We start from the raw sequence: 27,918 nt of genomic DNA, 5'->3' as shown, positions 1-27,918 counted from the left end.
AAAAAGCGGACGTTCTCTCTATATATTATAAATAAATTTCTTCTTACCTTGGCTTCCTCCTAAAGTTGCAAGTCGAAAAACTTCTTTAAGAGTTAGTCCTCTTTCATTCACTTTATTAATTTGAAGGGTGGTAGATGCCATCATTGTTTTCCTGATAGCATCAAGCATAGAAGCTGAATATCCCCCGGCAACATCTAGAAGGGATAAGAATCTTAGAAACAAACTTTGGGAATATCTCTGGATTAAATTATTATGAGTTTGATTTAAGCGTTACAAAGTGCAAGAGGTAGTAAACATGAAAAGTTTTACTGCTAAGCATTGTCTTTGAATGGGTGATTCCTGACATGGGTTCTACAAGGTCAGATAAATAAAATACAATGCGGAGCAGAAACTTAATCTGGAAAAGTTGTTGTTGAGGCAGTTTACTGTTAAGGCAGGAACAAAACTTCTCAAACATCTTTTGACCACCTCTACATATTAAACAGTGAAAAAAACAAACAAACAAACAAACAAACAAAAAACAGGCCACAAATTGGAGGCACGATGGACTTTTCAATACAAACATGAGGGTATGTTTTTGTATCTTCCAGCAATTTCTAAAATAGACCCTTTTCTACAAAAGCTACCAACCTGTGCCGAGGCCAAGCTTCACGTTGTGTTTGAGAACCTTTTGCACATTTAAGATGCCACTGCTCAACCTGGATTGGAAAAAGAGATGTCTTCTATAATACACAGAGAGGAAAATTTATTCCTGCAGTTCAGGAAATGGAGGACTTTGGGCAATTTCATGACAAGGGTTCTCAGACTACATGTAATAGATCATGTTTATTGAACAGGAATGGACCATTTACATTCATAAATCTGGATGATGGGTTTTAATCACTAAAAGTAAAAACAACTTTTCCTAATGAAAACTTTTAGTTTTCTAATAAAACAGTTTCAGAGTTATCTTTTGAAAATAAGCTCTTAGTATGTTTGTCAAAAAAATCCAAATATGATGTAAAGTGTACTCCCAGGAGATGGGAGATCATTTTGCAAGCTCCAGTAAGCCATTGCAAACAAGCTACTGATTATGTTATAGGCAAAATGACTGTTAATATGTAGTACCCTGACAGGATACTGTATAGTATATAATTTCTGCTAATGTTAATTTCACCCTTTCCCATTTCCCAGTAACATATATGTACTCTGGGGGAGAAGGAAGTTGGCCTAAATCTGCCATTGATAGGACACTCATAAGAAATTAAGTTTAAAAAAAGAAATATTTGTATATATGTGATTATACTCAAAAATAATGTCAGTCCGGAGCATACCACACAGAAGTGAAACACGAACAGTCATGCTTGATCCAGTGTGTCACTTCTGGTGAAATGGAATATGATATATGCAGCCTTCTTACTGTAGGCTGGACTAGTGAGGCACTGGAACAGGTTGCCCAGAGAGGCTGTGGATGAGCCATTCCTGGAGGTATTCAGGACCAGGTTGGATGAGGCCCTGGGCAACCTGATCTAGTGGGTGGCGTCCCTGCCTATGGCAAGGGGGTTGGAAGTAAATGATCTCTGAGGTCCCTTAAAACCTGAGCCATTTTATGATTCTATAGTATCTTCACACTATGTGAAAAACAGCTCTTTCCAGTTGTACACCATTAACTTATTTTATTGACTTACGAAAAATTAGAACTGGGGCAATGTGCAACTGCAGATCCACGAAGATTAAAAAGTTCCAGCTCTTCGTCAGAAAGATAACAGCCATGAGCCATCACTGTCTAAAGAAAAACAAAACCAACAATTTTAGAAAAAATAGCATTTTCTTCAGTACCTGTAAATTTTTTGCTGCACTGCTTTTAACAGACTTTTTTTTTTTTTTTAAAGAGCACCTGTTACCATCAAGGGTAAAGGCATGCAATTCTTGAATGGAGCTTTTGAAATCAAGAAGGGAGCAACTCTCATTAACTTCAATAAGCCTGAGATATCACTCCCTCTGCCTATTTTCATTTACTTATATGAAAAGATAGGGTGCTGTGGTATGTTGTGGTGGTTGTGGTTGTCACTTATGAGCTAGCTGCAAGAAACAAAAGCAAGAACTGCCTATCTCGCATAGTACTGTAGTAACCTTATGATGTGTATTTCATAGCTACCACAGAGATTAAGTATTGGGGCCAAGAGTGTAACAGATACAATGGAAGACATATGTACTTAGCGTGTTTCCCGTTTTCTCTCTAAAGTTTTCCACTAGATTTGATATGAACTGACAGAACTGAGACCCATATTTTTACAGTGCTAGTATTATCTCTAGCATGCTGACGCAAAAAGAAATGTTCATAGTACTATGCAAGAACAAAAGTTAATATTGGGTACATACTTACGTAGTTTGTACTGATTTCTCACGTAAAATGGACTGTAAATAAATAATTTAGCGGGGAGAATTTTCAAAGACAGAAAAGGAAGTTCACTAATTAATTCCTATGAAGTTTGCAGCTGTCCTTTGTGCCTTTGAAAATTCCATCGTAAAATTTTAAATCTGTTTGACTTGTGTTTAAGCATTTTGGCTGTAGTTAGGCTGTTTATATTTGTTCTTGCATGGGTACTCTGATGTCTAAGAAGGTGTGACTGACCCTCCAACCTGTACTTCCTGTGAGCAGTTATCAAATCTGCTTGCTTTTACCTAACCAGTTTAAAACTTTAATTAATTTCAAATTTTCAGGCCACTATGCCTGTCAATATTTGGTAAAATCAGCTGAGAATGCTTTGGGTTAGTAGGAACAGTAGAGTATACCTGTGTGTATGTGAGGTTCACACACAGAGCACAACAGGACAAGCTACTTTTCCATTAAAAAAAAAAATTAAAAAATTTGAAGTTGGTCCTACTGTAAATCCATAGAAGAAAAAATGCACTGGAAAAAGCAGTGTGCAAGAACACTGTAATATGAGGATAACTGGCTACTGCCCAAGAATCACCAGCTCCTACATTACCAGCTTTATCTAGCCTCCTTCCAATCCTACTGTTCCCAGCCCTGTCTGGACCCTTAAAAACAGGCTCAGGGAGCATAAAATACTTTTAATGCTCATCTCCCCTAAAATGCCTATGTAAAGTATAGGCTTGTCTAAAGTTTCAGTCACTTCACCAAAACCTGTGCAACAAAGAACATAGAAACAATTTACTCTCTCCCAGATGTCACTGACCTTGACAAAACAGTACAAACTTTTCAGGTAACTACAACTAACCAGAATATTCTATACATGAATAAGTCTATGCTATGCTGTGGAAGTTGATATGCAGCTACCTTGCCGGTAAGCAGCTTGTTTTTATCATACAATTCAGTGTAATTCTGATAGGAAGGAAACATGTTCTCCACAAGTTTGACTTCTTCTTCAGTCTCACTTATGTGACTCTGCAATGAGAAAATAAATAGCGATGAGTTCTTTAAATAGCGTTATAGCATTTCAAACTTCTGAGCAACCTGATGGTGCTAAGCACATAATGATAGAAAATAGTCTTTCTAAGGCATATAGCTAGATCTTGTCCTTGGGTTTCTATTTTCATTGGAGAGATCCCTGTGATCCAAAACAATAGTTCAATTTCTTCCTTTAAACTTGATCTGAGGAGGCACACCTGGATAGTCCATCCCAGTTCTGTGGTGACTTAACAACCAAATTGGTATTTGGCAAATGTTAAAGTAATAAATAAAATGATAGATATGACCATGAGGCGAAAGAAAGATAAAACCCTACCACAGTGTGGACCCTGGGATCGGGGTAACATATAGGGTAACTGCTTCGCGTATCTTCATACGGGCTGATTAATTTCTGGTCTCAGACACAAACCTGGTTCCTCCTGTGTGGAGGCTGAAGCATGTACTTCCTGTATTTTCAAATGCTTAGCTTGTAATGACAAACAGTCCTCATGTAGTGTAGCTTTAAAACCACATATACTAGGAATGTTTAACCAAAAAAGAAAAATCTCAAAGATTCAACACACCTATAAGCTTCAAAATATGCCTTATTTAAATGCAGAAACCTTATTGTACAGGAAATTTTACAACAATGTTAACAATGTTAAATCAGATAGAAATATGAGTAATTGAGACAGAAAGATGAGCAATTCTTTTCTCTTCTGAAATCTGCCCTGTACAGAAACAGCAGATGGCTGACAGGCAGACATAACAACCTTGGACAAGGGACAGCAACCTTTATCAACCCAAGGGTTGCTCTAACTTACAATACTTGGTGTCAGTTTCCTAGTAACCATGCACTGGGGCTTGATGAGTTGTGCATCCTTCAAGCTATGAGCTTTCTCATTTGCTGTGCAGGTCATAGTGCTCTTGTAGAGTACCACTAATAATTTAAGTGGAATTTAAAAGACAGGTTCCAAGTTAAGAATGTGGTTTAAGTGCTTTGTGTAAACTGTGAAAACTGCTTGATCTTTATGCTTCCTATCCATAATATTTAAGTTGTAAACAATGCTCTCAGAATTTACCTGCACATGTAGGTCATGAGCTTGTGCTAAATCACCAAGTGAACGCAGCAAATCTTCTGTGCAAGAAGGGCCAAAGCGGGGGGTTACTATAGGTTGTACCCTTGGATACTGAAAATATTAGGAAGACATGTTTGTGATTCCACATATGTATCAGTAACCATAATTAAGACAATCATTTACACAATTAGATGTTAGCTCTGTTGCTTATTGCTTTCTTCATCCTTGCCAATGTGAATAAAGCTTGCAGTCATTTTCTTATCTTTATCAGAAACTTCCTCCTCAAAGTAAGAGAATCCTGAAACTTCATCACAGAAGTTCCCCTGAAAACCGATTTAACGAAACTCAGTGAAGTTCATTTCATTAGAACTCTTTCCTCAAGTCTCTGAGATTTTACCAGACCTCAGCAGAAGCACTGGATGCTTCTTCACATTTGCTCACAGTCACGTATGAATTATAAGAGATAATCAGACTTCTTTTTGATTCATGCTTCTGTGAGCATCAAAGAGGTAGTGATGCAAATCTGCAGAGATGTGTAAAGCCAAAACCTTTTTCATCTTTGATCTTCTCTGCTCATGATGGAGCGGAGCAAACTGTCCCTATACTCTACTGTCTCTATACTCAACAGACAGGAAGATTATTGGTAACACCAGATATGCTGTGCAGTAGGAAACAGTGGATACCTGGACTAGAGCTACAGGTGTTTACTTTGCACTTCTGGATTAAATTTTTCATTAAGAGTTAGACAATGGCTTTACAACTCTGCCTTCAGATACAGGGAATACCTACCTTTCTTTGTGCACATGGAACCACTAGGAGAAATTATGTGATATCTTGGCTTGCAGTTTCTTTTAACATCTCCCAGACACAAGCAGCTCACGACTTCTGAAGTATACTTACTTAGTATACTTAGAAGTATATACTTCTGAAGTATACTTACTTAGTATACTTACTTAGTATACTTACTCTACCAATACATATGATTTAGGCACTAAACTCTAGGCATCTACTCTTGAATGCTTTGAGCTATAAACGTTAACAAATTAAGCCATCAAAATGAAAGGGCTGACAAGAAAAATAATATCCCTGCTTTTAATATTGGAGTGTCAACCTGTACCTACAGAATTTCTTTAGAAATACACTGGAAGACATGCGGTGACCCAAAACACTAATGCAGTAATGGATTAGTAACTGCTGTAAAGACACCGATTTGTGTTGGTGAAAACTTCTTTCATTTGTCTATTTATATACCATAGAGTGATGGACTGACTTCCATCCATCTTTAACAGAAAATTGTCCTCTGCAGGAAGCTGAACACTTAAGTGAATAAAGAATGTTCACAGAACATTACTCTGCTGTGTTCTGACCACACAAATCTGAATTTGTGCTGCTAGAAGTCAATTTCACAGCAACACAACTAGAAGAACACTTTGCAGACCGATGATTTCTGTCTGCTATACAGGAAGATCTATATTTATTGACTTGTCACTAAGTCAGCAGAATTTGTCAAAGAGATTAACTATTTAATGTATTCACACAACATTTTCTGTATACAGAAATGAACAGAAAGGAGAATTCTACTTACTTGCCTTTCCGTTAGCTTTCTAACAAACCTGAAAAAGTATAGAGAAAAATCTGTTATAAATTTGTCACCTGTGATCTGTGTTATAAATTATGAAAAACAGAGAAAATATTTACTTAAATGTTCTGTTAAGCATTTTAGGCATCTATTAACTTTTTACAGGAAGTTGTGCCACATTCTCAGATGAAATAAAAAGATGCAACACAATCAAGCCAGGACAGTTACAAGAAATTATGCTAGTTGGGAATTTGACCTTGCATATGCAGAATCTTTTTCATTTGCAATAATTAACTTTAGACACATGGTAATTACTTTGTGTTCTCACTGGAAACCAAGTACATGTTACATTAAACTAATTGAAAACATAATTATATCCTACTGTTGCAACTTCAGAAAAACAAACAAACAAACAAAAAAGACCCACTCTTATCTGCCCATGATTTTACATCACAGCATTAAACATATTATGATTTTAAAATCCCACTTTTAAAAGATGCCGCCATATTTCGTACATTGCTTACAGTAGTTACGGATGTCCTCATGCACTTAAAGGCCCCTTAATTTTCTAGAGATGTTTATATTAATGTTAGTGTATAAACTATCAACCTTACAGAAAACACACTGTAGATTTACCTCATGAAATAAAAGAAGCTACCTCAGAGAACTCTATGAAAAGACCCCAGTAGCCAATATGGACAGTTATTACTGTTCGTGGAGCAATATGGAGCAAATAAAGCTTCCTCTTACTTTGAAGAGAAGAAATACCCTAAATACTTGTATGCACAACGTATACAAAGAATTTCAAAAAGCCATTACAAGACATTTTGATCAGGTCTCCGAATTTTTATGTCATAGTTTATAGTCCAAAAACTCCATAGTTTTAGTCACAATAAACATTGGATCAAATCTGTCAAATATCTTTAGGTAGAAAAGAAAATAAATGCTGGAGGCCAGATTCACAACACTGTGGCTAGTGCCAGATCACCGGTTGAAAGTGAGAGACGTAAGCTAAATTTCTGCAATGAACAAAGGAGTTTTAACACACCGTTGCTAAGCTTTGCAAGGTGAATTAGGTTTTTGTCTGTCCATCTCTCCTCTTACTGATTCACCAGATATAACAAATATTCACCAGATCAGAAATTGTAACAGAAATACCATTCTCAAGAGATAATACAAAACCTCAGGATGGCTGTTTTCATACTTTTTCACGTGCATTACAGAGAATCAGCATGGTTTTAAAACTGAAAGACCTAGCTTTAAATAACCTATGCTTTGCTGATTTATGTACTTCTCTATAAGGAAGTAAGCTCAGGTTCAAACAACCACCTTCCTCTTCAGAACAGGTCTGAACATGGGTGTTCCACTTCCAGATGACTGCTAGTGGCATATAACATATTCTGCTTTTCATTTCATGAAGTTTTTATTCAATTCTGTTCACAGGAGAAGAGCAGATTGAAACAAAACACTTTGAACTGAATATTATCTCCGTGCCTACAGTACAAACATTTCTGCAGGTTAACTGCAAAGAAATCAGTGTAGTAAAATTTCTGACAGTGTGACAGATCACATTTCTCTTTTTCTCTCTTTTTTTTTTTTAATAAAAAGGTCACCCTCTTAAAGGGAGAGTTTTTTCATCCTCTGAAATTGTACTGGTGAGGAGGTTCAGGCCTATGAGGTGAGTACTCCTGATCTATGCTGACAAGCACAGATCTCTTCTCTAGACAGCTGTCGAGTACCTGTGGCACACTCTCATCCAAAGCTGAGGAACATTTGTTATTAATATAATTGCATGGGAAGGGAGTAGAGGCACAAGATGGGAATTGAAGGAAAGCTATTTAGATCATTCTGAAGCTTTAAAGAATGGCAGAACTGGAAGCGCTACCACTCTCAGGTCCATTCAGTGGGATTCACTGTATTATGAAAACCAGGGATTTAGCTAAACAAAAGCCAATGTTAGTACAGTGCAAGTGACTAATACTATATGTTTCAAAATGTCTCTAAATATAAACACTATTTGAAACCCATGACTGTTTCTAACTTTTAACAGCATTGTTCCAGCATGACTTGCAAAAATAAGATGGCAATTTCACTCAAGTGCTTTAAGAAGTTTACAATACTGTTAGGTATTTACTCTTTCAGCATATTTGAAACATTTACATATCTGTATAAATAGTCCCATGAGCAAAGTCCTACATCTGCCTAAGCATCTTCAGAAGATGGACACAGAAGACAGGGGAAGCCTGAGACAGCTGGCTCCCATGCTTCAGCCCTGGATTCTCCTCCAACATAAAACAAATCCAGAATGCACATTATCTTCACTTGATTCTTCCTCATTCACTCAGTTTCAAGTTAGAGTAGTTTTACTGGTGTTATACTGGGGAAGAAGAGAACCAGAGCATATTTAGAAGTGGGTATATGAAAGCCGATTCCTACCACTGAAATAAAGCTTTATCCTAAATGGGGAGAGGCGATAGCTCAGAAGTTAATGGGGGCAAAGGAACTGATTTTCTACCTCTCCACCCCTGTCAGGTCATGTAACCTCTACCCACAGAGCTGTGAAGGGAAAAGAGGAAGTAGAAGCCAGACCATAACATACATGCCTTCTCCAAAACATGATGCTGCAGCTTCTCCCTTCCTTAGGCAAAGCCACAGTGAAACTGCACATGCTGTGCAGCAGCTGGGTACGCATGAATTGCCAGAACTGTAGAAAATAATACTGTAAGAAGAAAAGAACATTTCCTACACCTGTAAATTCTTGATCACAGCTTCACCCTCACTTTTCAGATGTATTAAAGTCTTATTTCTAAAGGTTGTGCCAACAATTTAATAGTCTTACTGTGGGAAAGGAATTCTCAGGTGGCTTTGCGCTGTTTCACACGTCCCTGAATTAGAGATAATGAGGAAACAAGAGGTAGAAACAAAAACCTGAGCAAGGTTGAGATAAAGTAAATTGGCTACAGTGTTAAAGATGAGTTTTGGGCAGTGGCCAATTGCTGGCTGGCTCGAGGCGCGTATCTGAGGGTCTCTAACCAACTGAATGACAGATTTGGGCGCATGGACAGCGCATGGGGCTACGGGGAAAGTATATGTAGTGGCGAAAAATGGCAATAAATGTCTCCTGTTCAAGAGCCATCAGGAGTCCGTGTCTCGCATTCCTTCATCTTACCTTTCTGTCTCTTGAACAGAATCAGCTGTAGTCTCTTTGTAGTGTGGTACAGTGTCATTTATATCCATACAGACTTTGCCAACAAATGCTCGTTGTCCAAATTTATCTGTTGAGATGCATAAGAAAATAAAATTCAAAACACTTGTTCTTTACAAAAACTGCTAGCAAAACCTGAATTGAAAAGAAAATAGTAAATTCCACGTCATCCAGTTTCATTTAAGATGAACAGAATTTATGTTGTTTTCTTGTCTTTAAGTCGGGGACATACTTGTGATCTTTAAAGCCAAAAAGGAAAGAGAAAAACCGCATTTAAGTAAGAGTTCTCCTCTTCCACATTAGTATCCAATTTTGTGTTATAATTGAGGACTGAATTACCAGTAGTTTAGCCACAACCAGAATTCATAATGGTAGTGAATGAAGATGAGCACTGTGAAGCAGAGGATGAGAAATGTCCCCCAGCAGGGAGAAACACATGCATCAAATCACAGTAGCTGCAGTAGGTGGTCACTCTGAGCTAAGAAAATGCATGAAGATCTCAGCAAACCCTGTTTCCTTAAAAGAAGGTAATGAGGGTCCTAAAATGACTCCCATTTCCAGCAAGAGCCACTTCTGGCTTATTGAGATTTATCAATGCTATGACTCAGAACTTAGGTGTAACACAACAAAAATGCATGTAACATTAAATTCTAAGCTTGTAAATGTGTTCCTAAATCTTTTTGCCCATTATTTAACATCTGAGATGTTGAATACACTGATTTCAAAGTTCCAGGGTTTCCTACAAAATCAGAAAGACTATGAAATTTTTGGTAGAAGCTGACTCTTATTGTTTCACTCTCCTATGGGAGCTGAGCTTTGAGAATTCTTGCAAGAAACACAAAACTTGAGAAGAAATGACAGGGATTTGCAACAGTGAGAAGAAAGAAGGGATAAGATCCTGATGCAACTCCCATTGTTCTGGTTTCAAAGGGTGTGTGGAAATTTTTGATGTTGATTTTCAACTGAAACTTCAGAGTATCAGGAAGTTAAAGCACTGACTGCACCTCTTGCCATTCAGCCTTTTAATCCTCAAACAGCAAAAGGCTAGAAATAGCAGAGGACTGCCCTGAAGAAAAACTCCAGCAGACCTCACTCACGCTCAGACCGCAGCTGATTTGGGAATGAAGTCCAGCAGAGGCAGAGGGAGCAAACAGTAGAGGAGAGATTGTTAAGCAAAAGGTAACTAGGCAGGATTTGGGGGATGTGGTATGTCAGAGAAAATGAATAAAAAAAAAGTCAAATTAACAAAATTGAAAGACAGATTCCTAGCTACTCTAAAACTCCCAAGCTCTGTTTCCTTCAACTAACAGTCTGCACAACATCCTTGAGAACTCACTCGTACCGTCTTACCTATAATTTCAGCCAGAAGAAGAGAAGTATCTGTGTGAATTGAAGCAAAGTAGCAAGCTGTAGTGGTGCCATTCTTTAGAGTTCGTCTCTATAAAAAGAAATCAGTTTCAACAGTTTGGAAAAATATAGTCTAGCTGCCAAAATGTAGAATAGGCTGTCTGATTTCAAGCTGCAAGAACATTTGGTTATTGTGAAATTCCACGGGAGTTACAGTGAAGTTGGAAGGTAAAATACAGATTTTTAATTTCATAATAGCCTTTTAAAGTCTGAAAGTTAATAAACACAAAAATTTCTCTTCCAAGGCTATACAGATTTTTAACAATGGTTTAATAAACCCACAGAAACCAGTCTGTATTTCCTTCACTCAAAATAGAAATCACATTCTTATTTATGTCTAACTTGAATTTTACTTAGAAATACAAACAACCAGTCATATATATTATTTCCTAGTTTGGAAAGGCTTTCCAGTTTTCATAGTGAAGCGCTGTAAGTAACATTAGTAAAGCAATACTTTTGGGAGAAAGTAGTGTTTTTTATTTGGTCATCTCATGTGGCTGGGAAAAATAACCAGGTTTTCGGGTACACAAATTCTTCATTATCCCTGAGGTCAAAGTAACAAACTCCAGAACAGAAGGAAGCTGAGAACCACTGCTCAGAGTGTAATTTAATTATTTATCTAATTATACAATTTGAAAGGAACAGGTGCATTTCTACCTGTTCGTATTACTTTTGGAGGACATACCAGTAGATGAAGAGTCATGTAAAGTTACACTAAGTCATCAAATCATTTATAGTTTCATTTGATCTTGGGACTAATGCATACTACACTGACGTCCTATCTACCAGAAGGGCTTAAACTGGATTCTGGCTAGAATGTAATGTGAGAATATATTTCTTTTAACAGGATAGAAGGTGAGACATCCAATGCAACTTTTAAGAATGGCTACAGCAAATTATTTAACAAACATGAAGCTAAGCTCTGTCTTTTTCATAAAATATTCGAATTAAAGTCTTTAAAAATATGTCTTCAAGTGTGCCTAAAATGAGTCACAAAAATAATGTCACTGCTGAGACAAACTACCTTCATCTTTTTTTAGCTTTTAAAACTCCCAAATCTGTGTGTTTTGTTTTGTTTTTATTCCTAGAATTGTTTAATGAAATCCATTTTTTTTCCAAAAACATCAGCATGAAGAATTGGCTTTTCTAAAATTTGAGGGACCAGAGGTGGTTCCAGATACAATATGGCAAATTTCACTTAATTCATTTGTTTTAGCAAATACGGAAAGTGTTTACTGGAAACAGGATATTGGCTTGAAACACTTCACTATGTTTTAAGTACAATTCCTAAAATATAGATACATATCTGCTTCCTGCTAGTTTAGTCCCATTTCTAACGGAGGACGGTTATTATAAGACCCAAAGCATGATAAGTGCTCCTTAAAAAAAAATGTGACTATCCTTAAATTGTAACAAGCAAGTATATTTTTCAAACCCATTCATCTGTTCAGTCGCTGTTAGCTCGTTTTTGGCCTTGACTCATGAGAAAGAACACTACATATTGCACAAAAGACTATTTCTGCTTATCATTTTTAAATTTAGCACCCATTTTCTTGTTTCTACATCACCAATTAGATAATATAAATTTTGGTCTATCTCACCTAGGCCAGTTGTTTTTTGTATATTTTTACTCCTTATTTGTCACTTTTATAAGCTAAACAAGCCATTTTTAGTCTCTCTTTCTATTTTCCCATGTCCTTGACTTTCATCTTTTGACTGTTCCATCTCCACTGCATTCTGCACTCCTCTTGCCCCTCTGAGCTCTGCAAGAGATATTCAATATAAAGCTGTGACACTGATTTATAGAAAAAAAAAATCTTCACTCATTCAAATGCCTTTCCCTGGATCACCGCTGAAGATTCAGAGAGGTTTTTACTGAGCTACGGCAATTATGTCCAAGTTACATGCAAAGCAGTACATTAATTTTGTCTTCCAACTTGATTAAGACTGGTGAAACTGAGAAGGTGGCTCTCAGAATACTTATATTCCTCAAGCCATTTTATACTTCCCAGTTTGGACAGGAAACTATTGGTTCCATACTGGTTCCATAAGTAAGACTGTTTTAGCAACAAGAGAACAACAAATAGCAATGCAGAAAATACTAGTTATCAGGATGGCTGGATTCTGTTCTGACACATTTGGCCATGAAGCATTGCAGAGCTACTGGTATTCTGCAGCATTATGAAAAACATTTTTGTGATCTTGTCCTGTTTTATACCTACAGGGAGAGCTGAACCATTGTGTTGAAGCTTCTCCAACTAACTTCGAATTTTCACTGGCAATTCTTTTCCAGGTAATGTTATTAAACCTGCTGCAAATTGAGCACTTGATCTGCGCTAATCTCACCCCATCTGAACCATTGGAGACAGTAACAGTATGTTGAAATGAAGGTGAGATCACCTCTACGTTATACGTAGCTTGAAGGCGTGTGCTTGTGACTACATTTTATGACCAAGCTGCTCCTACTGCTGTGATTGTGCTAGATGGCAGAAAGACTTTTTTTTTTTAGATTTGCGTTGCAAAGACAGTAACTATTTATTACAGATTCATTACATTATTGTTTTGACAACACATTGTTACAGTATTAGACAAATGCAAAGCAGTTTATAGTGGTCATTTAATCTTAAGAAAATACTTCAGTCTATGTATTAAGAGATACATTTCAGTTATAGCACAGAATCTACTATGCAATGTGACCTTGCTGTTTATTGTTCAAGTGGAATTTGACCTCAAAGCCTTTATATTGCTCAAAACCAGACTAGTTCAAACACAGGCTCTCTCTTTGATTCACAATACCATCAACAGACTTCTATCAGCAATGAAAGGTATTCCTACTACAGGGATCTCCCTCAATTGCTCCAAAACACCCCAGATTTTTTGTTGGTGAGAAGTGTCCTACTTCACAAAATCATTGCAGAAGACATGTTCATAATACAGAAGTTTTGAGCAGAAAAGGAAATAACCTCTGAAAGGCTTTGTTTTGTTTTGTTTTTTACAATGTTTGATCATTTCTGAATGAGGTTGTCAGCACCTACTGGCAACACTAGCTCTGAAAGTACTCTTAAATGCTGGTCAGTGTACTCAGATATGAGAAAAGATGATTAATGAGATGGTTGTTAATCAATCACATGATTAAATGAACTGTCTTACCAGCAACAACAGAACAAGAATGTAAGTAGCAGGCAATGATCTTGGTTATCAACCAGAACAGTGGATGTGTTGTCAGTTTTATCTGGTTTTCATGACATTAAGACACGTTCTCCTATTTCTGCTGACCTTCTGAAAATTTATGTATATTTTACAAATAGTAATGTTGTCAAGCAGGTAAATGAAATTTGCAATACTTACAACAACTCTAGTGTACACTTCTTCTGCAAAATCACTGTCTTTGTATTTGGCTTCTGTTGGGAACGTGTAAGTAGTTAACCACTGCAAAAGAGGTAGATCTACTCTTGTACCAGCAAATGAATACTGAGGAGCATGAATGTGTGTGTCAACCAATCCTGGCATGAAGAATTCACTAGGGAAAGAAAAGAAAACGGTAATGGTCCAAAACATCCAAAACTTTTTCCAAGAAAAGTAGTTTTTAATTAAACAGTATGTTTGAGCAAAAGCCATCAGAGTAAATGACAAGTACAGATTAACCTTACTATTTCAGCACCAGCATATGCACTCCTACTACACCCCTACCCATACTCCTTTACTGTATGAATTAGTTGTCTAACTTTTATACAGACTTACATAGGTACCTGCAAGGAAAAAAATCTGTGGCTAGAAACTAATGTAAGAGCATGATGAATCCAATTGTCTGTAATACTTACCCAGACTGAATACCAGTAAGTAAAGCCAAACTGATTTCACTGTAATTAAAGTTATTCCACAGAAGAATCCACCTGAGCAAGAGAAGATTCACTCTAGATCCCTAGCATAGATATATTTGTAATGCCTCTAGATGTGAGATGTTTATAGATACAAAACTGTAACTTTCTGCACCCCAGTTTTCTACTACTGTATAAATGTATCTATCTATATTACTCATTCAGTGAATTTCAAGGTTTAATGAAAGAACAGCGTGTCTACAAGTGCATATACAAATACTGGACAGAAAAGAAAAAAAAAAAAAAAAAGCTCTGTGCAGTGTCTTGACAGGAAAGGTGTCTTTACAATGAAAGTGCAATATCATTCATTGCCATGCAGTACTCATATAATAACAGGGGTGAGTACATCAACATCACCATGAGGTTGCTATAATTATTTTGTTTTGTGCTGAAACTCCATAAAGGATCAAATTTCTCTCAGCCTTCCCCCCTTCTCCCTGGATACTGATAAAAACATCGATTTTGTCTCTGTAATTTCCCTTCTTTCTGTTTTCCTGCACGCTAGAAATGCTGAAAGATCTTTCTCAATCTTATCCTTACTCCCAGCAACTTCCATTTTCCCCAGGCTATTTCAAGTGAAAAAAACATCTAATGACTCATGTATGCTGTACGATAAGTGATCCAACAAAGCATACAGATTTTTTAACAGCTGAACACTAAAACTATGCTGCAACTCTAGATTCTAAACTAAAAATTGCTTACAGTTGTACTACTGTGTGTAAAGAATAGTAGGTACAATCCATAAGTTCACTAAAAAGGCTGGGGATTTCGTTGGCTGAACAAAAAAGAAACACTCGTCCGAAAATACAGCTAGAAATACAAGGCTCTGTGTTTAGAGGGTTTAATACTCTAATTTTATTAGTTTTTATTAGGGAGTGTGTCAAAGCCCAAGCACTTTAGTTTTATATCTGCAGTGTCAAGGCTACCTACATTTATTAAGTCCAGAGTTTCGAGCAGGCACAGCCTGCTGCTAAGAATATGCAATCTAAAATAAAGAAGACCATCTAGGTAAATGATTTTCTCAAGGAAGATCGTTGTCTTACACTTTGTATGAACTGAAGAAGTTATGCGTGAAAACTAAATACAGCATTTTGGTGTGCGCAGTACAAGTCAGCCAGCAGAATTCAGTGATGGCTGCAGTCCCAAACCAAGGAATGCAAAAAGCACACAGATGGCTTGCACTGCAGGCCTCACCCAGAATGCAGGCAGCCCTTGGATTAAGAGCTCTTGCGGAACTGAAAGGGAGTTTTGCCCATAAGATGGGATTTAATGTATTCCCTGCCTCAACTTATTCACACCTGCGCTGCTTTGCTCAGAGAGTAAAATGCATTTGCTGAAGTTAATCTAAACAAAACACTTACTGATGACTCAGTTCTCTTATGTCAGACGTTTTGAAGCCCCACTTCTTAGCCAGTTGCTCTTGCTGATCAGCTTGCTCCAAAAACACAATCTGAAAGAAAGGAAAAGATAGTTATATACCTTAAGTATGTATCCTACTTTACATGAAGGCAACAGAAGTCATATCTTAAAACAGATTTTACACACTTACTACAAAGTGATAGGTTTGCATTGAAATACTTATTCTCCTTGACTGTTGGGTTTGATTTTGAAATACCTACTCACAACCTAGTGAATAGCACCACACCATTTGTAACTTGTAAGAAAAGAATTAATTCACTCAAAAGTAATACATGAGCAGAACTGCACAGATTTCAGTGTCCATGGGCACTCCAGTAACCTACCACGATGCTAGCAGTACAGTCACTCTTTGTAGAAGTAGCTGACATCCTTTCTGGAAGGGGATTAGAGTATTAAAGAGCAGAGGGGTAAAATTAATTGCTTTACCCAGGACAGACTTGGACTGAGCTAAGTATTTGCTAACTTTCTGCTCATGTCCTTAATGTTTTATTGTCATTATTTTTAAGTGCCTAGGAAAGTGAAAGAAACTGAGGGAAAAAATGCAGATAATCTTTTAATTTTACAGAACAGACTAAAAACATGCCTAAGATCTTTATTTACTCAAAAAAAAAAAAAAAAAGAGAGAGAGAGAGAGAGAGAAAATAAACAACTCTACAATCTAAAGCCTAATTCAGCCCCATTTGGCTCCTAGATGACATCGGCTCCACTGCCAGGGAATTTCTGCTGCCAACTAAGAAATTTAGCACACTTTTTGCCCATTGTCAGATTTTAATCTACAACATAACTCTGGGAGGCTGAATTCTAAACTTTCTAATTCTCTTGTCTGACAATACTAGCCTTGACAACTTTTCAAGAAACAAAGCGCAGGGACTCCAGGCACTGGAATGCCTGCTATAGGCAGGCTCCAGGTTTCCATGACACTGAGGATCCCAACACCTCCCCTGACCAAAGACTGTATAGTCTGAGCTTTCTGAGCCCGCAAGTTCTTGCCAAACAATAATTTCTGCCTAAAACCAACTCATGGACTTCTAACTCCCTTGGTATAAGAGCTTGTTCTTCTAAGTTCAAGGCTGCCTAGTCTCTTACGTGTAAATATGGCTTTTCTGATTTACCTTGTAAAAAGCAAATGTTTTACACTTCTTAGTCAGAAAAGAAGCTGTTAAAATCATAACATATCAATAAATATCCCATCAGAAATAACTGCAGGAATATTTTAGTCCATTAATACTTCACATAAAACACTGTTTGTCTCCTTCTAAAGAGGAATATTTAGGCCCTTCAGCCAGCTGAATTAGATGTCTATCTGCACGGGGCTTCGAACACAGACCTGCTGAAATTTCTGATGAGCAATAAAGAAAATGTCACTCAGACACTGAAGTCAAAATGAATGCAGAATGACTAATGTTAGAGCTGCTAAACCAGGAAAAAAAAGAAAAAAAAAAAGGAGAAGGGGAGAGAGAGAGAGAGAAACATGCAATACCAGATGGCAAATGCTGGAAACGGGTGTTGCCATGGAAAAGAAGTGACTATTATATACTTTTAGAGTGCAGATAAATAAAACACTTAAATTTTGGAAGAGTGAAGAAAATATTTTTCAAAGGAACTGGATGCATGAAATAAACCTAACCTTGACACCTGGGCCATTACTGCCAAATGCAGCTGTAGATGAATCAGAAACACATGTATATTCTTTTCAAACAAATTTCCAAGAAGGACTGCTTGGTTTTCCAAGAGATATTCCCCAATCGTTTAGGAGGCCTTTGTTCTTGAGATCTTTCTAACACTTTAAAGTCCTTGAGGTCCCATGTTTGGGCATTTTCCTGAGTATTTGCTCGTACATTCCAGGTAACTGCCCAGGTGCCCTGGGAACCAAACCTTTAAATTAGTGCTGCACCTTAACACTAAAAAGGCAAGAAGAAACTCTGTGCCAGAGTCACTACTGAATCAGAGAAGTGCACAGGTAAGAAGACTGGCTTTCTGCTTGTGATGAAGCTCTTTAAGAAAGTCGTTATCTACAAAAAGCAACAGCTGCTAGGACCAGTGCTCAAACACTTCAATCAGTTCTGATGTGTCATCCATGTGATGGGGCTAAAAGATCCAAAAATGAGGAGCTGTGTGGTGACTATCCTAGTGCCTAGCTCAGCCTTTTTTTATTGCAAGTGATGTCTAAAGCACTGCCATCAACACGTAGCTGGTCCAGCCAACTACATATTAACCCTGACACAGTAAACACTGACTGCCTCCAAGCATCACAGTGCAAATAACTCTGCTAACATAAGAGTGTAAAGTAAATTATATTGCCCATAGAAATATGCTTTTTTTTTTTTTTTTGATCCAGCAGTGCCTATGTGGTACTATGTGACACTCATAGATGAACATGAGTAACAAATTCTTTCTTCTCTCCCATGTCACATCCTTTGATGCTCAGAAGGCTGGAGCACCTCTCCTGTGAAGAAAGGCTGGGAGAGCTGGGGTTGTTCAGCCTGCAGAAAAGAAGGCTCCAGGCAGACCTCACTGTGGCCTTTCAATACTTAAAGGTGTCTTATAAAAAGGATGGAAAAGTACTCTTAACTCAGGTAGGTAAGGACAAGACAAGGGAGAATGGTCTTAAACTAAATGAGGGAAGATTTAGATTAGACATTACGAGGAACTTCTTCACTGTGAGGGTGGTGAGGCACTGGCACAGGCCGCCCAGAGAAGCTGTGGATGCCCCATCCCTGGAGGTGTTCAAGATGTTCAGGTTGGATGGGGCTTTGGGCAACCTGGTCTAGTGGGAGGTGTCCTGCCCATGCAGGGGCGTTGGAACTGGGTCTTTAAGGTCCCTTTCTACCCAAGACATTCTCTCACTCTACGATTCTATGATTCTTCTCATCCTTCCCTGTCTCCACAACGATTAGCTACCAGCATTAACACACATCTCTTTCCTGCCACTGACCATCATGCTGTCCTATTTTCAGCCTCAGTGAGTTGCTGCCAGCACTGTTTAATGTTGCTACCATATTCAGCAGTTTTACAATTAGAGATGCGATGCCTATTGTTTGTCCAGTTCTCAAAACTGGAACAGGAGGCTGGGTGAGAGACAGGAGCACTTATTAGACCCAGCTCCTGAGCAAACAGGCCAAACTGCTGGGAAGGCCCAAGCAATGAACCCCAAATGGTTGATGTTGATTTGATACCTTTCCCCCTGTACATCTAAGACACATGCCACTTGCTATCCCAGCTGGCTTAAGCTAAACACTGCTGTTTGGCAATACTTGACAACACTGCCTCATTCCACAACTCTTGCTCTTTCCATGCCTTCAGCAGGAGCTTTTATCTTTGTTCTATTTTCTTAATATTTTACTCAACTACATTATTTACACCAATGTTTCAATGACAGCTCAAATTTTGCAGCTGACTCTATTTTCTTGGCCTTGGGGAATACCATTCTTTCTACTGGCAGTTCTTCAAGAGCAGCACCACACTACCCTACAAACCACTCAATTAAACATAGGCTTATTTTGTTAACTTGTGGTAACTTGGGTCTTCAAACTTGACAGCAATGTTTTCTTTGCTAAAGTTCCTTTTTCATCTACAGGCAAAGCACGCAGAGCTGACACTTCATCTCCTGCCTTTAACAGAGAACTATCCCCACTTGCTGCGGGGGCCTGGGCAGTGTTTCTGTGTCACCAGCTGTATGCTGCTGCTGCTTTGAGGACAGTCAGGGACTCATACTGAAGAACAGCACCTGGCTGTTAGGTCAGAGGTTGGACTAGGTGATCTTGGAGGTCTCTTCCAACCTAGGTGATTCCGTGACTCTATGATTCTGTGAAAAGCTGGTCTGTTCACCTCTTCTGAGATCGTTCACAATTTTTCCATGATGGAATCAGCAACATGAGGCAAAAGAATGATAGCTGCATAGTTAAGTTTAATTATTTGGGAGTAACACTGAAATAGTATTGGTGTATGTTTGGACAATGAAGGAAAAAAAAATTCTAACCATCACATCCTTCTTTGTGAAGCACCTCTTCAGTGATTCCATTGGAAGTGCTGCATGAGGCAAAATTATGAAAAAAAAGAAAAAAAAAAGGCTAGAGGGTACCAAAACTCATTGTATTTGATCCTGGAATAGTAAAATAACATGAATTCTCAAAAAGATAAAAATATGAAAGTCCCTGCTACTCTATTCTGGTGGAAATTTCCTTTTTGGACAACGTTTTCTGGATTTTTTTTTTAAACAACTGTGTGGGAATGTGCCAATTAATGCATGAAAAACACTACCCGGCGAATCCTTGTTCACTAGGAGAAGGGGAGATAGTGACTCTGCCTGAGAGCAGAAATTACTAGATACAACCTACTAAGTTGTCTGTTTTTCAAGAAAATCCCTTAAAGGTCTTGATTTCCTAAGGACACGGAGGAGTCACTTTTTAGCAGACCTTACCATTAAAGAGAGCAAGACAAGATACGAGTTTCTGCCTCCTGCACCTGAGTAACACAAATCAAACTCTTTACGCATTCAGGTCTATTGCTTCTAGTCGACACCACCCAATACAGAGCTTTAAAAGTTTTTATTCACCTCCTGTACGCCAACATACAGCTTCTCAGAAGTCTTGCTATTGCTTGTGCCAGACTGCCCAAGAGCAGCCATAAGAGGACTGTCTTGAAAGAGGCCCTCGAGGACCCGCGTGGATGGTGAGAACAAGCTGTAAGAGCCCAGAGTGTGCTTTGCATGTATTTCAAATGCTGCTAAAGCCTGACAGAGTAGTTTAGTCACCAGGAGGAAAGAAAATGATTTTTTTTATTAGACACAGGGCGGCTGTGTACACTGCTGAGCCTAGAAGAAATTAGCAGTGCACACAGACAGCGTGCGCTGTGAAACCCGGTGCCACCGGTGACCCTGTCAGGGGAAAGGTGCAGCTTCCCTGCCGGGATCAATCCTGCGCTACCTGCGAGTGTTACGCTCGTTCTTAAACTTACCATTAACATTCCCAACCTTACCATTTTCCTAACTTTCTACGGGTACGTGCCATGTTTTTGTTGCTTCTTTTTCCTGTGACGAGAAGTAAAAAGCTTCGCTCGGATGTGCACGAGTGGGTTGGGGGGGGGAGGCGGGGGGGGACACGACGCACGACACCGCCATTCCTGCTATTTCGGCACTCGCCGCCGGCACAACCGCCCCAAAACCGAGCCGAGGAGCCCTCTCCGCGCCGCGGGGACGGGACGGGGCTCCCCGGGGAGGCTCCGGGACCCTTCGGAGCGCGGCGCTGCCTCGACGGGGCGCGCTTCCCCTGGCGGCCCCCTCACGGGCTCCGGACCGCGGCCGGAGCCTAAGCGGGGGGGACATCGGCGCCCGAGGGGCACCGGGAAGCCCGGGACGTCTCCCCCCGTCCCACCGCATCTCCCCCCCACGTCCCGCCGCCGTCCGCTCCTCACCGTGCCGCCGTCGTCCACCCCCAGCAGGTGTCCATGCAGGATCTCCATGGGCACGGAGAGCCGGGAGTGCACGAAGGTCCCCCTGAAGACGTGGGCGAGCGGCGGGCGCTGCGGGGAGCTCATGGTGGGGGCGTCGGGGACGGCTTCGCGGGGGCCGGAGCAGGCGGGCAGCTGGCACCCGCTGTCTGCCGCTGCCGACGGCGGCTTCCCGGACCTGTCATCATCTCCCCACCCCCTGGTGACTTTCTTCTTCTACGGGGAGGAGTTTGGGCGGCGGGAGGCCCGCCCGGCGGAGCGGGAGGATCAGCCTCGCACCCGCCTCCGGCGCGGGAAGAGGGCGGGAGGACGCGGGAGGCGTCCGCGGGGCCGCGAGATGGCGGCGGGTCCTCGACGAGAGGGGTGCGGCCCCGCCGCACGCCGACCGGCGGACGGACGGACGGACGCTTCGGGTCCCCGCCGAGGTGCCCGGGAGGGGGTCGCTCTCGGGAGTCCGTGAGAGGACCTGTGGCGCCGTGCCCGAAGCACTGGGGGATTTGTTGGATGTTTTTGGAGTAGACCCGCTTTTAAATGTGGTGGTCGGTAAATGTGTGTCGTGAGGTGGCTCCTAACTGCCTCGGTTAGCCCGCTCGGTTGCACTCGGCGCTCAGAGATGAGTATCCCTCGGTGCTAAGCTCCCATGCTGTTTGTTAGTGGGCACGGGAGCAGGATGCCAGCTGAGGCACCTGGAATACCTGAACTACCTCATTTGAGTGGAGATGGTCAATAGGATAGGAGAAAAAGGCTGCAGAAAAGCAAAAAGCAGAGAAAAATGGATTTTGTTAACCCAGAGAACTGCAATTCCATGACCACTTCCTGCACTTCAGTTTGTGCCTGTTGCCTCTCATCCTGTCGCTGGGCACAACTGAAAAGAGAGCAGTTCCATCCTCTGGACACCCTCCCCTCAGGTATTTATACACATTGATGAGGTCTCCCCTCAGTCTTCTCTTTTTTCCAGGCTAAACAGGCCCAGATCTTTCAGCTTGTCCTCATACGACAGATGCTCCAGTGCCCTCATAATCTTTGTAGCCCTCCTGTGAACTCCCTCCAGTAGCTCCAAATCCCTCTCGTACTGGGGAGCCCAGAACTGGACACAATACTGCAGCTGTGGCCTCACCAGGGCTGAGCAGAGGGGGAAGATCACCTCCCTTTACCTGCTGGCAACACTCTTCTAAATGCAGCCCAGGATACCGTGGGCCTTCTTGGCCACAAAGTCACACTGCTGACCAATGGTCAGTCTTCCATGACTCCCAGCTTCCTCTCTGCAGAGCTGCTCTGTAGCAGTTCAGCCCCCAGGCCCCAGCCTGTACTGGTGCTTGGGTTTGTGCCTCTCTAGGTGCAGGACCCTGCACTTGCCCTTGTTCATGAGGTTCCTCTCGGCCCAGCCATTGAGGTCCCTCTGAATGGCAGCACAGCTCTCTGGGGTCTCAGCCACTCCTCCCAGCTTTTTGTCATCAGCGAACTTGCTGAGGGTGCACTCCATTCCATCGTCCAGGTCATTGAATAATTTTAACAACACTGGAACTAGTACTGACCCCTGGGGGACGCTGCTGACTACAGGGCTCCAACTAGATTCTGCACCACCAAGCACAACCTTCTGAACTCTGCCATCCAGCCAATTGCCAATCCACCTCACTATACACTCATCTAGCTCGTACTTCCTGCAAAAGAACTTGCCATCAAGGGTGCTGGCACTGTTAGTGTCAAAGCTGGATTGCAAAGTTAGCCATTAATTAGTTTACCATTAAAAGATCTTTGTCCTTCTCACTGTGCTGACACTATACAGACATGTAGAAGGAGACTCTCTTTCCTTCACAATCTGAGGATCAACGATGGGAGGAGAAAAAGACACAGTGGGAGATCACAGGATGAGTTTAATTTTAATCTGCTGTGGGCACATCATCAGCCTTTATCTTGTCTTTTCTGAACAGGAATCTTTTAGGTTACTGTGAAGCAAGTTTTAAATAAGTGGACATACTGGTACCAAATGAAAGATCTTACCCTGACTTTGCTGTAAGCTTAGGCAGGCCGTAAAGATTGTCCAAAATAAAACAGACATGTGAAAGTGAACATGTCTCTTATATGCTGGCGTTGTTAATTTCTTGTGAGAAGTCTCACAAGAAATGTTTTTTATAAGATCCATGGCAGTTTTTCACTATATTTCTGATCTTTTCAACCTGATAAATTCACAAAACTCACAAAATAAAACTCAAAATGGTCTTGCAGGTTAATCTAGTTTAGAAAATAAACTGTCACGTGAATCTTTCATGCAATTCAGTTTGCTTTCAATACTGTTATACTTCCTTCTTCCTTGAACAGCAGAGTAATACTAAAAAACAAAAACAAAAACAAACAAACAAAAAGCCTCTTAAATCAGCACTTGCAGAAGCCTTCTTGCAAAGATGTTTGTCAGGGTGAATATCCTGTGTTTATTAAGGCTGCAGCTGAAACCACCTGTATTCCAGGCTGTGACCCCAGGCAAGAAAAATTGTCTTTTGCTGTATGATGGATAAGGAGTGAGCAGCAATAGCTACTGTTCCATACAACTCGCCTCTTTTCTTGTGGCAGCATCGCACAATTAATTTTCCAAGGCATAGGCAAGCTCCATGCTTACCTCTCCAGTACTCTGCCTTAAGGTATCTGTGTGCTTTACTTAACTTGCATCAGCATATATGTGGCTCTTGGCTTCAAAGACAGAGCTCTCATGCTGTATGGGTGCACTGCTGTCCAAAGTAACACTTTGCAGAGTTCGATGCTCGTGCTAATTCAGTGCTCCTGGGAAGCCCTTCAGTTGCCTTTGGTGGGGATTTGTGCTGCTCCTGAGCATTTGAGAATGCTTCAACCAAGGTTTTCTGTTAAATATCTCAGGGATTACCTCCAGCTATCCTGCATAAAGGTGGTATTTACTCCCGCGGTCACAGTGAGATTGAAACCAGCCTATATTTATGCATGAGAAGAAATCTGAAAACACTGATGGTGTTTTCCTTTAGTACATTTAGGGAGAAAAACCAATAACAAAAGATGTTAATGATCAATCTATTGTCATAAGTTGGTTCCAAAACCCTCTGAAGTTATATAATTTCACTGTTTCACTGTTAAAAGAAATATTGATATCTCTCTCTTTCTCTCTCTCTTTTTTTTTCTTTTTTTTTTTTCTAGCTGCAAGGTGAGAGAACATTGGAATATCTTAAGAGGGTTGTAACATTAATGGCTAACAGCCTTCCCAGCTGATTAAAGTCCTTAATCAGACTTTATTTAGTTATTAGTTTGCAACAGTCACACATATGTGCCCTAAGATACTGACATGGCTCAAGATAAGACCTTTGCCAACTGTGAAAAACCGAGCCATTCTTCTAAGATATTATTAAAGGATGACACTGAAGTATGTTTTGTTTCACTGGGGTACACTAAGCTTGGCACTTTACCTCCTAGGACAGAAGTTTAATGCTCTGGGATGATTGCTACTTACTGATTAACTCAAAGAGTTAAATAACCTGTTCTTTTTTTTTTCTTTTTTTTCAAAATGGTTAAGGGTCTAGAGTGAGAAATTTAGCTTCCTACAAATTACAGAAAAGTTTTGTTTAAATAGCACTTGAAAATAAACCTTAGCTTTAAAAAGTGTTAAAATCGTCACACTTGGGTTAACATATTCATTTTAAAGTACCTAGTACAGTGTTAAAGTACCTAAAGTACAGTGGTACTTTCACCTTCTGCTGTTAAAAGAAGTCTGTCTCTCCATTCAGCAGTTTTTCAGACTCTCTGTTCTTTTGAGTCATTGACTTCTACTCAATTTTTGAAACTCATCTAAGTCCTGAAGCCAAGCAACAGTAGAATGTCCAGTCACTGTTCTTCTAGGAGCACAAGGACAGATTTTAACTGAATTGAAATGTGTTTATTCCCTTTAACATTTACATTTTCTGATCTTTTGTTTCACTTGGTACACTGTACAAAGCCAGAATTCAATGCCTTGTTTCAAAGTTTCAGAGCACATAAGGTGATCCTGCAAATTCTGAGAAACAAGAAAAAGGAACTTGTTTTTCCCCCTGTTTAAAAAAAAATAGTTGATCAGGTACATGTCAGCACACAAAAGCTTCTATCTACAGGACTCTGCTGAGATAAATGCTTGCAAAGCCTGAGCGTCAAGGGTACAATAATTATTGTTCTAATACAGAAGTGATTGTTCTTATTTTGTTTGATTGTCAAAATGTACCCCATATATAATTTGTAACATAGCAACTAAGTCAATGGTGAGACAAAATATAATTGATTTATCTGCTATTGAGTGATTTTTGTCCGAAAATGAAAGTGCTGAGTATGCAGCAAATACTTGGAGCTGTTCAGAAAAAGAAAGAAGTGAAGCATGAAAAGTATCTGAAGGAGGGCCAACCGTATTCTGGGGTGCATCAAGCACGGCATTGCTAGTCTGTTGAGGGAAGTGATTGTCCCGCTCTACTCTGTGCTGGTGCGGCCTCACCGCTAGTACTGTGTGCAGTTCTGGGCACCACAGTTCAAGAAGGACATTAAACTGTTGGAGAGTGTCCAGAGGAGGGCGACGAAGATGGTGAAGGGCCTAGAGGGGAAGACACATGAGGAGCGGCTGAGGTCACTGTGCCTGTTCAGCCTGGAGAAGAGGAGGCTGAGGGGGGACCTCATCACAGTCTACAACTTCCTCGCGAGGGGGAGTGGAGAGGCAGGTGACCTATTCTCCGTTATCACCAGTGACAGGACCCACGGGAACGGTGTTAAGCTGAGGCAGGGGAAGTTTAGGCTGGACATCAGGAAGAGGTTCTTCACCAAGAGGGTGGTCGCACACTGGAACAGGCTCCCCAGTGAAGTAGTCACTGCTCCAAGCCTGTCTGAATTTAAGAAGCGATTGGACTGTGCACTTAGTCGCATGGTCTAAACTTTTGGGCAGACAGACCTGTGTGGTGCCAGGAGTTGGACTTGATGATCCTTATGGATCCCTTCCAACTCGGATATTCTGTGATTCTATGATTCTATCTACTCTCAGATAAGTGCAAAATTAATTTGGGAGCTAGAGTTAACCCTGTACAGGCCAATTCAAACACCTCATGTTCCCTGAAACATCTGTATCATCAATATCAATTTACAATACCTTACTTCTCCAAATCCACCTAAAACTGAAAATTACCCCACTCAAGAAGAGTAAGAACAAATGACCTTACAGACAAGGTCCCTTTCACCTACCACTGTGTGCAGAGCTCCCCGCGTGTCCTCAGCCTTGGGTTCTCAAGTCTACAAAGACTCAGGAAGGCAAGGCTCAGACATCTGCAAGGGATGCCAAAGCTAACTTCGGACACTTTTCACCTCCAAAAGAGGCCAGTGCTGGCATAGTACTGTCATAAAGCATCCCATTATTAGAATCTAAAGATCATATGTCTTACTTGTTTGTTGATATATGTTTATCTGAAGAGCAGATTAGCTATGTTTGTCTTAACACTGATAAAGATCTTCTGTTTTGTTACAGAGAAGCTTACAAGCCTTACCAAGGCTTGTCCCTAATAGGAGGTGCTGTAACTAGGCCAGAGGAATTTTTAAGAAAAGCCAGGAAATACTACGTGAATATCAGTAAAACTCATGAATACCAGTAAAGCTCATCCTTTACTAGAATTACAAGCGCAAATGGGTGAAACATGCCAAAAGACTTTGGTTTTACATTTCACAAGATGTACAGGATGGATCAATAGACTTGCTGGACTTTACCTCTGATTGTGTTAAGAGGGAATAGAACAAAACCTGGGTGTCTGCTGTTGCAACCGAAGCTTATTGGGAACAAATTGGACTGGGTCTAGGTGTAGTTGCCTGAGCCCTTTCATCTGGAAAATTCGACCTGTAGAATATCATCATCTGATAAATGCAACACACATAATAGAGAGAAAAGGATCAGTTGATTTCTAGTCATGACATCATCATAAACCTCTGTTATTAATTGTTTCACTTGTTAGTCTTATTTTCAAGCTCAAAACCATAAAACCAAATAATATGCTTCACCATTTTATCAGTGATGAGTGAGACTTCTATCTAACATTGTAGAGCTAGCAGAAGATAAAACCATTAAGACATGTAAACAAGAAATAAATTCTCATAAGGGAATTGAAAGAAGCAGTTCTTACTGTTTTTCTCTTTAACACTGTCCCCGCATGAACACCTCTCCTGCTTGAGAGAGGAGCAAATGGCTGCTTCTCTAACCTTGTCTGACAGTGGTGACTGATAATCCTGAGGAGCTGAGCTGTCCAATTCCAGTTAAGGCTAGAATTAATTTTCTTCTCAACTGATTTGTGATCTGTGAACCAAAATGAGTCATCTAACTTCCAAATTAATTAATAATAGTAATTAATAATATATGCATACAAACCTACTCCTGTAAAATTGCTTAATAATTGCACAATGTTAACCAGTGGTTGCATTTTAATCTGTACAAAGGATCTTTTCATGTGTACTAGTATTCAGAGAAGTAGTAAAATCATTCTGAAAGATTTTGTGATCAA

At 40.1% G+C, this 27,918-nt stretch overlaps 1 protein-coding gene across 1 annotated transcript in view; it reads right to left on the bottom strand.

Annotated features, from left to right (window-relative positions):
- Nucleotides 1–21,736, bottom strand: part of GDA (guanine deaminase) — a 33,437-nt gene extending 11,701 nt beyond the window's left edge. The window contains exons 1-11 of the mRNA XM_083819228.1: nucleotides 21,374–21,736; nucleotides 15,904–15,992; nucleotides 14,013–14,184; nucleotides 10,608–10,695; nucleotides 9,222–9,327; nucleotides 6,059–6,086; nucleotides 4,477–4,584; nucleotides 3,284–3,391; nucleotides 1,668–1,765; nucleotides 631–698; nucleotides 48–194 (exon numbers count right to left, since the gene is read on the bottom strand). Coding sequence (XP_083675354.1) covers nucleotides 48–194; nucleotides 631–698; nucleotides 1,668–1,765; nucleotides 3,284–3,391; nucleotides 4,477–4,584; nucleotides 6,059–6,086; nucleotides 9,222–9,327; nucleotides 10,608–10,695; nucleotides 14,013–14,184; nucleotides 15,904–15,992; nucleotides 21,374–21,496 — 1,135 coding nt within the window. The 5' untranslated portion in view covers nucleotides 21,497–21,736. The remainder of the gene's footprint in view (nucleotides 1–47; nucleotides 195–630; nucleotides 699–1,667; nucleotides 1,766–3,283; nucleotides 3,392–4,476; nucleotides 4,585–6,058; nucleotides 6,087–9,221; nucleotides 9,328–10,607; nucleotides 10,696–14,012; nucleotides 14,185–15,903; nucleotides 15,993–21,373) is intronic.
- Between the last annotated feature and the right edge of the window lie 6,182 nt (nucleotides 21,737–27,918).

This window comes from Anser anser (genome assembly GCF_964211835.1).
Source record: "Anser anser genome assembly, chromosome: Z".
In the NCBI taxonomy this organism is placed as follows: domain Eukaryota; kingdom Metazoa; phylum Chordata; class Aves; order Anseriformes; family Anatidae; genus Anser; species Anser anser.
The sequence above is the reverse complement of the archived record's forward strand: the minus strand, read 5'-3'. Positions and strand labels throughout refer to the sequence as shown.